The sequence below is a fragment of the Littorina saxatilis genome, unplaced genomic scaffold (genome assembly GCF_037325665.1).
Source record: "Littorina saxatilis isolate snail1 unplaced genomic scaffold, US_GU_Lsax_2.0 scaffold_326, whole genome shotgun sequence".
NCBI lineage: Eukaryota > Metazoa > Mollusca > Gastropoda > Littorinimorpha > Littorinidae > Littorina > Littorina saxatilis.
The window spans coordinates 85,001-95,101 of NW_027128567.1; the positions used below are offsets into that span (position 1 = coordinate 85,001).

Consider the following 10,101-nt stretch of genomic DNA (forward strand, 5'->3'; position numbering starts at 1 on the left):
CAGGTTCAAAAGTACAGTGCCTTTTCATAAAACTGTTAGCATAATGTCTTCATACTTACACCTGAAGGCTTTCAGCATTCTTAATTTTGATATCTGGAAAGAAAGGAACATGTATAAGTGAATTTATTCCCCCCCTCTGCTTCTTTACCTCTGTAAACTTGTAGGGGTAGTTATTTTTCGATAATGACCCAGCAACCAAACAAATAACGACCCAGCAACAGCCTGAATCCTCGATAGTGCAATGGGTTGAGAGGTTGTTCTGTTTCGGTACTACTTTTTGCGACTGAAAAGTTCCGAACGTTCTAATGTACGAAGTATACATCTCTGGAGCAAACAATACAAACATACCGCATTTAAATTAACAACTACAGGCCTGAACACATGAATCTCCATATAAAATCCATGAGTTCGGTTGTTTTCTGAATCTAAATCTGCCGTGCTCAAACCGTTCATCACAAGCAATTTCCCAAGGCAAGTAACTCATACTTTGTCTAGCGACAAGAGTAGTTCCCCTTCTTTTCACTCAGTTCCTTCGACAACAGACTGCAATCCGACGGTCAGTTTTCAACAATATTTCATTTAATAAACAGCTCACACGCAACCAAATGCACACATCTCATCAATTTAAACAACATAAAGGGGTTTCATACACTATTTTCCCCAGAAAACTGAACTTCATACAGTTTTTAACGTTGGAACACGGGTGCAAAAGTTCGTCTGCTAGTCCCATTTGACGAAAAAACATTATCCTAAGCGATACCAAAACATATACAGAACACACAATATCTGCCTTTGCCGCCACAGCAGAATAACAGCATATCTGTGTACTTGATTTTAGCCCAAAATAGGAAAACTGACAAGAAGTGTTAACAGAATGGAATGATTTGCACGGAACTATACAACCGCGCATTAATCGATCGCCTGCGCAGGTTGACTGGTTGAGAGAATAGGATTCGATCAAACTTTCGCAAAAAAACTCCTCTTTTCTTTGAATAACTGAAGAAAGGAGAAATAAAGAGGTTACACACCTCGTCTCAGTGATTATAAAAAATAATGGTCTCAGTTCGCGGTCATAAAAAAGCTCGCTAAAGCTCGCATTTTTCATGATCCGCTAACTTCGACCATTATTTTTAATAATCACTGAGACTCGGCATGTAACCTCTACATAGAAATCGCGTGTGTGTATGTGTGTGTATGTGTATGTGTGTGTGTGTGTGTGTGTGTGTGTGTGTGTGTGTGTGTGTGTGTGTGTGTGTGTGTTTAAAATACAAGGAATACTAGACATAAGCTTACATAGCACTGAACTGTTTTATGCTGGCAGAAGCCCACTAGACATGACATATAGCAAATACGTTCCTATGCATCATCATCATCATCATCATCATCATCATCATCATCATCATCATCATCATCATCATCATCATCATCATCATCATCATCATCATCATATTCATCATCATATTCATCATCATCACCACCTTCATCTTCATCTTCATCTTCATCATCATCATCATCATCATCGTCATGCATCATCATCATTATCATCCATCATTGATGGTTTTGTCAATGGTTTCATTAAGGGGAAGAGTTAAAAACACTCAAAGAAAATAATCTCAAACTTACCATTTTATGGAAAAGGTACGAAACTTAACGGGTTCTAGCAATTTTAAAGCGAACATGAAAAAACACTTTTCTTCCGGGTAACATCAGAATGACACACTGTTGAATATACGATGGTACTTATAGGGTCTACCAGCAGTGCGCGCGCAGTTGTTCTTCCTGGTTGCTGTTAAATACCGTAGCCGTAACACACCTTCCTATTGGTTGGTTGGTTGGTTTTGTATATACTAATGTCGCCAAGAACCTGACAGACTAACGCTCTGATTGGTTATTTTGACCTGGATATGCCCGGCCTGGCAGGACATTATTTGTGCCAGATTATGTCCTGTAATCTGGCAATCACGTGATGCGAACTCACTCTGACTTAGAACCCGGGAGGGGGGTGGGGGGGGGGAGCCGGAGGTAGGTTTAGGCGTTTGGGGGCTTGCGGTTAGGGGGATGGGAGATTGTGGAAGGAGTAACGGAAAACCTTTTTAATGTCGTTGACGACCATATGCATATTCAATTTGTGTCTATTTATTTTACGTTTGCATATGTCAATGTTGTGATGGTTATATTTGTCTTACTTGCGCAAGCTCTATGGTGTTTGTTCAGGCCGTCACCCATTTTGTGACACAGTGAGTTAGCTAGTATGTCCATCTGCTTGCTTACCTCTTTGGTCGTCCGTCCGTCACCTTGCCATTTACCCCCATTTCGAAATACCGCAACAACAGCTTTCCAGAACGATAACACGATCTTATGTGTTCTCTGTTTGCATGTTTGTCCAATCCCTCCCCCCCCCCCCCCACATAATATATTAACACTACCAGTCCCAAAAGGACGTTAAAACAAATTAGTCAGTCAGCCATACCCTATCCTTCCTACACTGCCTCTTGCCCTGTCCCCCCCCCCCCCCCCCCGACCCTTAACTCCCCCTCTCGAACTACTCTTTTCTGGTCGACTATCCCGATGAAGAAGTCTTACCATTGATCGGACATTCTCACCAATCGTAGGTACCTAATTCACACATAGGAACAGTGTGGACCTACTTTTCTTTCAGAAAACCGTGAGTTGAAAACGTTGACTCTACTTAATCTTAGTATACTATTTCTCCCCAGGCCGGAGGATGACTATTTTGGCAAAAGCAAAGAGCGAGGACAGACAGTGCCCCCTCCGAGCCTTTGTCTTTGTAGAAGTCTCACCATTGGTTTGTCATTCTCAGTACTTAATTCCCACCTGGGAATTTAACGCACTTACATCTTTATCATCACACATCTCTTAACAATGATACTTTTTTGACATTTGAAAGCACATGAAAAAGTAATTCCTATTTAGATATGTAACCACATTTGTGACCCTCCACCACAGAATGAGTCGCATGTCACCTTTGCATGATTTTTATATTTTTACATTTTCTTAAAGAGTTTGTTATGCTGTATCCAGTGGTAAAAAACCATTTTAGAAAAGAGCAAAAACTGTTCTTGTTATAAGCCTGGGACTAAGGTGACCCTCACACTGGTGCCTGACACCCCCGGGACGTATATTAGGCCTAGCGCAGAACCGCGCAAGGTGACATCCGACTCATTTCGTGGTGGAGGGTCACATTTAATATAAGCTTAGCAGCTTGTTGTGTGGTCCCAATTTTCTGTTTCTGCTGTACTATATATGCCACCCCATGTTTTTGGAATACACTATTGTTTAAACCAGGATCTGGCAACGGCAGAAAGCGAGGGAAATCCCCGAGGCTCGAATTAATATTCAGGGTATATAATAATACCTTACAGGCAAAAGTACAAAATTAATGTACCACGCTTACTTACATACTCGTAGAATAAAAACACCCGAACTTGTTTTACAAGTACTGTCTGATACTAAATATCAAACTTGAACTTTGCGTACACTCCAAGGTGACGATCTAGGTCGTTGCAGTATCGAATCGTTTTGTTGGTGAAAGAGAAAACAAGTCGCGTAAGGCGAAAATACAACATTTAGTCAAATAGCTGTCGAACTCACAGAATGAAACTGAACGCAATGCAACGCAGCAAGACCGTATACTCGTAGCATCGTCAGTCCACCGCTCACGGCAAAGAGAGTGAAATTGACAAGAAGAGCGGGGTAGTAGTTGCGCTGAGAAGGATAGCACGCTTTTCTGTACCTCTCTTTGTTTTAACTTTCTGAGCGTGTTTTTAATCCAAACATATCATATCTATATGTTTTTAGAATCAGGAACCGACAAGGAATAAGATGAAAGTGTTTTTAAATTGATTTCGACAATTTAATTTTGATAATAATTTGTATATATTTAATTTTCAGAGCTTGTTTTTAATCCAAATATAACATATTTATATGTTTTTGGAATCAGAAAATGATGGAGAATAAGGTGAACGTAAATTTGGATCGTCTTACAAATATTTTTTTTTTTACAATTTTCTGATTTCTAATGACCAAAGTCATTAATTAATTTTAAGCCACCAAGCTGAAATGCAATACCGAAGTCCGGGCTTTGTCGAAGATTACTTGACCAAAATTTCAACCAATTTGGTTGAAAAATGAGGGCGTGACAGTGCCGCCTCAACTTTCACGAAAAGCCGGATATGACGTCATCAAAGACATTTATCAAAAAAATTTAAAGAAACGTCCGGGGATATCATTCCCAGGAACTCTCATGTCAAATTTTATAAAGATCCGTCCAGTAGTTTGGTCTGAATCGCTCTACACACACACACAGACACACACACATACACCACGACCCTCGTCTCGATTCCCCCCTCTACGTTAAAACATTTAGTCAAAACTTGACTAAATGTAAAAAAGGAAGTTGTTCTACATTCAGACAATAGCATTGTATTGAATTGAATTGAATTGGATAGGCCCTAATTGCGTTACACTAAACAGCAATACGCGTGCAAAAGCTCAATTATTTTGCTCAATCATCTTACAGCCTACAAATGCGAAAGACAAAACTAGTTTCGTAAAGAGTTGTCATATCATTTAGTCAATCAGTCGCCTTTAACATCAACTCGAAACTGTTAACGAGTCCTTGCTGGCCAAAACCCGTCGAGCGAGAGAGCGCGGTCTATATAGGCATCATTATACTAGCGCGTACAGGATACCTAATTTGCGTAACTGGGACTGTTGTTTGTTAGCTGAATGTAATTTCAAACAGACAGACAGACAGACAGACAGACACACACACACACACACATACACACACACACACACACACACACACACACACACACACACACACACACACACACACACACACACACACACACACACACACGCACGCACGCACGCACGCACGCACGCACGTACTCATACACGCACGCACGCACACACACACACACACACACACACACACACACATACACATACACATACACATACACACACACATACACACACACATACATACACATACACATACACACACACACACACACACACACACACACATACACATACACATACACACACACACACACACACACACACACACAGACGCCTTCCACACACACCCCTCCCCCCCCCAAAAAAAAAAAAAAAAATTAAAATAAAACAATTCCAGACCCTGACGACCTATTGATCTTCACCGTGAAAGCCGTTGGCCGAGGTAATCTGAGATTAAACGCCCCACTTGCTTCTTTGATGGCCATGGCTGGAAAGACGCTAAAGTCGTGGGGATTCCCCTCGCTTTTTCACGCGCCAACAAAGCAGTTCGCCCTTGGGTGGGATTTAATTTGTACAAAGCAAAGTAGCAGCAGTAAATTCATGCACTCCAGACAACTTCGCTCTTCTTGTCATTTGATTGTGTGTTGTGTGTGTTGTCTGCCAGCTTTTCTGTCTACTTCTTTGATTGCCTGTCTGTTTTCTTGGCATTTAATCAAGACCTCCACCTGTTATCTTCCTAGTAACCGACCTTATTTGACAAGCAATGAATACGTAGATTAAAGTACTACTTTAGTGACAAATCATCTGAGTCTGTTTGCACTGAAGTCTTGGAGGGGCTGAACCTACTCAACTGATAATTATACTCCACGTCCTGTTTGAATTATCATGCCAACGCGTACACAGGGACAAAACAAAACCGAACACTGCGATTAAGTTACAAGTGGTTTTGCAAGACATAATCGTATGTGTCTGTCTGCATGTCTCTGATCGGGGCCAGTGCCTGAGCCTTCCTTCTTTGTCTCATCCATGGTTACTTGCGGTTAACGGACTGGCCTGCCCCACGGACTTACGAGAACTCACACCGATTTTACCATATATGTAACTTTTGATTGATTAATATGAATTAATATGGATACTATCAAAATATGTTCTGTTAACATACACGGATTGAGAAATGCGATAAAAAGAAAAACGTTTTTCAATAACAAAAAGAAAGAAAAAACAGATATAATATGCGTACAAGAGTCTTATATTACTGACGACGTTAAGGAACTATGGGAAAAAGAATGGGGAGGGAAGATGTTTTATTCCACTGTCTCCAACCACAGTATGGGTCAGCTAGTTTTAGTGAATAAGAACTTTCAACATGATGTAAAATGTGTGTTTAAAACAGACCGAATGTTAGGTGTAGAAATTCAGATATATGATAAGAAACTGAATGTAATCAATGTGTATTCCCCAACAATAGTGAATGAGAAAGAACCTTTTCTTAAAAAATTAAGTACCCACATTGAAACGATTGAAACAGATGACGTTATTGTATGTGGAGATTTCAATTGTGTTCTGTCAAATTCACTTGATGTAATTTGTGGTGATGATCATGCACAGAAAGCTATAGACAATTTTAAACGTTTTTTGAGTGACTGTCAGCTGGATGATATGTGGAGACTCTTTAACCCAGATTGCACAGAATTTACGTGGAGTCGCAAGAACCCATTTATAGCAAGAAGACTTGATTACATTTTAGCCTCTAGTGGAGTGGTCGACCACGCCAGCGATTGTATTATACAGTCAGTGGCTCATTCAGATCACCGACATGTCATCTTGACCTACAAAGTAACGCACGTGTTGCGTGGTCCATCATACTGGAAGTTTAATGATAGCCTACTACACGATAAAGCATTAGTTGACAACATCAATATATTTCTTAAAAAATATGAAGAAGAATCAAGTAATGAAGATGCACAAATAAGATGGGATATATGTAAAATAAAAATAAGAGAGATGTGTATATCGTATTCTAGAGAAAAGAAAACTCTCAGTATAAACAAATACACCCTTTTACAACAGCAGTTAAATGAAACGGACAGACTTTTGGCTCTGGACCCCAGTAACGCCAGACTGGTGACTAAGCGAGAGCACATCAAGCAGGAGCTAGAACTATTTACAATACAAGAAGCTAAAGGGGCACAAATTAGATCTAGGATAAAATTCATTGAGGAGGGTGAGAAAAACACGCGTTATTTCCTAAACTTAGAGAAAGCTCACGCAAAAAATAAGATACTAGATAGAATAGAAATAACAGAGAATGAATTTATCACAAGTCAGTCTGAAATATTAAAGGAACAAACCCGCTTCTTTACTAACAGATACACTAAAAACACCAATTTTAATAACTTTCTTGGGGACGAATTTTTAAAAAACACTGACATCCCAAAATTATCAGAGGAGCAAAAGGGCAGTATTGATCAAGAAATTACAGAAAAAGAACTCCTTATTGCACTTAAGGGAATGCGAAGTAATTCTGCTCCAGGATTGGATGGAATAACAACCAATTTCATAAAGTTCTTCTGGAGTAATATAAACAAAATGTTATTATCCTCTTTCTGGTCAGCCTTTGAAAAAGGGGAACTATCTGTATCCCAGAAGCGAGCAGCAATCACACTGATACACAAAGGAAAGGGGTTGAAACGAGAGCACCTAAATAACTGGCGTCCTATATCTGTAACGAACACCGACTATAAACTATTAGCGAAATGCCTTGCAAACAGATTAAATCAAGTCGTCAATTACTTAATAAGTGAAGATCAAGTTGGGTTTTTAAAAAAAAGAAATTCCAGCACTGTTATTAGAATGATTGATGACGTCATTGAATATATGAATAACAGTAATCAACCAGGTATTTTAATGGCGCTGGACTACAGAGCTGCTTTTGACACGATATCTAAAGAATATATGCTCTGGGCGTTCCAAAAGTTCGGATTTGGTAAACATTTTATTAGGTGGGTCGATACTTTAACAAAAAATACAGAGAGTAGTATTAATTACATGGGATGGATCTCGAGTCCATTCCCATGTGATGCTGGGATAAGACAAGGATGTCCATTTTCGCCATTAGCCTTTGTTCTGGCCCTCGAAGTGTTAGCAATCAAAATCCGTGCAGATCAAGATGTTAAAGGGATTAAACTGCCAAGGAATTCTGATAGACATGGTGAAATTCTTAAACTACTTATGTATGCTGACGACATTAGTTTCTTCCTACAAGATGAGAAAGACCTAAGAAACGTGTTACATCTTATAACTCAGTTTTCAAAATTTTCAGGGTTAGCAATGAATGATCAAAAGACAGAAGCAATGTGGCTTGGTATAAATAAATTTTCTGCTGACCGACCATGTAATATTATTTGGAAAAAACAAATCAAAATCTTAGGAATTCATTTCAACAACTCTGTCCCAGCCTCCAACATAGAAGAAAACTGGGAACCTAAACTACATAAAGTAAATTCATTAATAGCAACATGGTCGAAAAGAAACCTAAGTATAATGGGGAAAATTTGTATAGTCAAAACATTAATGTTGTCACAGTTTACTTACGCACTGCAATCTCTATGTGCCACAGAAAACTTCCTCAATAAGCTAAATTCATCTCTATTCCGATTTATCTGGAAGAAAAAATATTCAAACAAAAGAGCTTATGAAAAAGTTAATAGAAAAGTAATGTGCCAAGAGACAAATCTTGGAGGTCTGAAAATGATTAATGTCAAAGATGTACAAACATCATTTCTAATTTCATGGATTATGAGGCTGCTGGACGGAAGTAACGCAAAGTGGCAACAGATTCCATTAGCATCATTTTTAAATCTGGGCGAACGCTTATGCTGTCTGCGCTCAAATGTGAGTGCAGAAAATGTTAAAGGACTAGGTGCCATAAAGCAATATTTCTGGAAACAAGCTTTTATCACCTGGCTAAACAATAAACACAAGATCAAAGAAATAAGCAGTAATGAACAGCAGATAAGTGTACGCAATCAAACCTTATGGAATAATACAAATATAAGGTACAGGAAGCAAACACTATACATGAATGACTGGATAAAGGCTAAAATATGCGTTGTTAAAGATGTTTTTAACGATAACGACATGTACTCTTTTGAGGAAATATGTGAACGAACTGGATATAAACAGTCTCGCCTATTTGAATATAATGCAATACAGACTGCCATTAAAGCTCTATTATTGCGTGATACGGGTCAGGCCCGTTCTGATCATATGCCATTTATACAATTATCTCCACGCCAAATCCGCCTAAAGATGTTAAATTATGAGATAAAGGAGCCAAGCTCAGCTGGATTTTGGTCGAACAAATTAAATATTACATTAGAAGATAAACACTGGAAATTAGCTAACGAATGCTCGACAGAAACCCGTCTTCGTCTATTGCATTGGAAAATTTTACACAATATATATCCCACCAATATTTTGCTACATAAGATGGGAATTCGTCAAACAAATCTCTGTCAGTATTGTAACGAAACCGACTTCATCGAGCACTTTTTTTGGCAGTGTAGAGCAGTGCAACCCATATGGCAGGAATGTCAAGGGTACATATTTAAATATACAGGCAAAAGTATAAAGTTAAGCTGCGAAGAGGCTCTTTTTGGGTATTTCACACGTGATATCCCCAGAGAGAAAACCTTCATAATTAATCACCTTATATTGATATCGAAAATGTGCGTAAGCCAGTTTAAGTACGGAAATCCAAAAACTAACATGAAGATCTTATTTCAGAACCAAGCTCGACTTCGAAATCTCTAGTAAAATTGAACTGTGAAAAAGAATATAGATAACTAGTAGTATTGTGCTGTTAATGTAAAGTTATTTATGTATGCGCTGTATGATGCTGTGCTGAAAACTAGTACTGTAATTGGATTAATTAACTTGTTATGTATTGTCCCGCTGAAAATGTATTATATAACAGAATTATGGGAACAACAACAACAACACACACACACACACACACACACGCACACACACACACACACACACACACACACACATATGCACATACACGCAAACATTAGTTAAATTGTTGTTGAATAAAAAAAGTACTTTAATGGAAATGTAACCTGTAATGTAAAAGAAAACAAAATTAAAATTTCATTAAAAAAAAAGACCAATGAAGAAGGATATGCTCACCGCCCAAAAAGAAAGAAAGAAAAAAAAAAAAAAAAAAAAAAAAAAAAAGACGAAAGAGGCAAAAAAAGATGGGTTGAAGCAGCCTTGCATGCAACTGAGGTCAAAAAAAAAAAAAAAAAAAAAAAAAAAAAA

The 10,101-nt window shown here is 38.5% G+C and overlaps 1 protein-coding gene across 2 annotated transcripts in view; it reads right to left on the reverse strand.

Moving 5' to 3' along the window:
* The window catches only part of LOC138956917 (sushi, von Willebrand factor type A, EGF and pentraxin domain-containing protein 1-like), a 62,028-nt gene extending 60,306 nt beyond the window's left edge, over positions 1–1,722 (reverse strand). The window contains exons 1-2 of one of the 2 annotated variants that reach the window (XM_070328125.1): positions 1,624–1,722; positions 60–93 (exon numbers count right to left, since the gene is read on the reverse strand). In XM_070328125.1, the coding sequence (XP_070184226.1) occupies positions 60–93; positions 1,624–1,626 (37 nt within the window). In that variant the 5' untranslated portion in view covers positions 1,627–1,722. The remainder of the gene's footprint in view (positions 1–59; positions 94–1,623) is intronic. The other variant, XM_070328126.1, reaches the window with a different exon arrangement.
* Between the last annotated feature and the right edge of the window lie 8,379 nt (positions 1,723–10,101).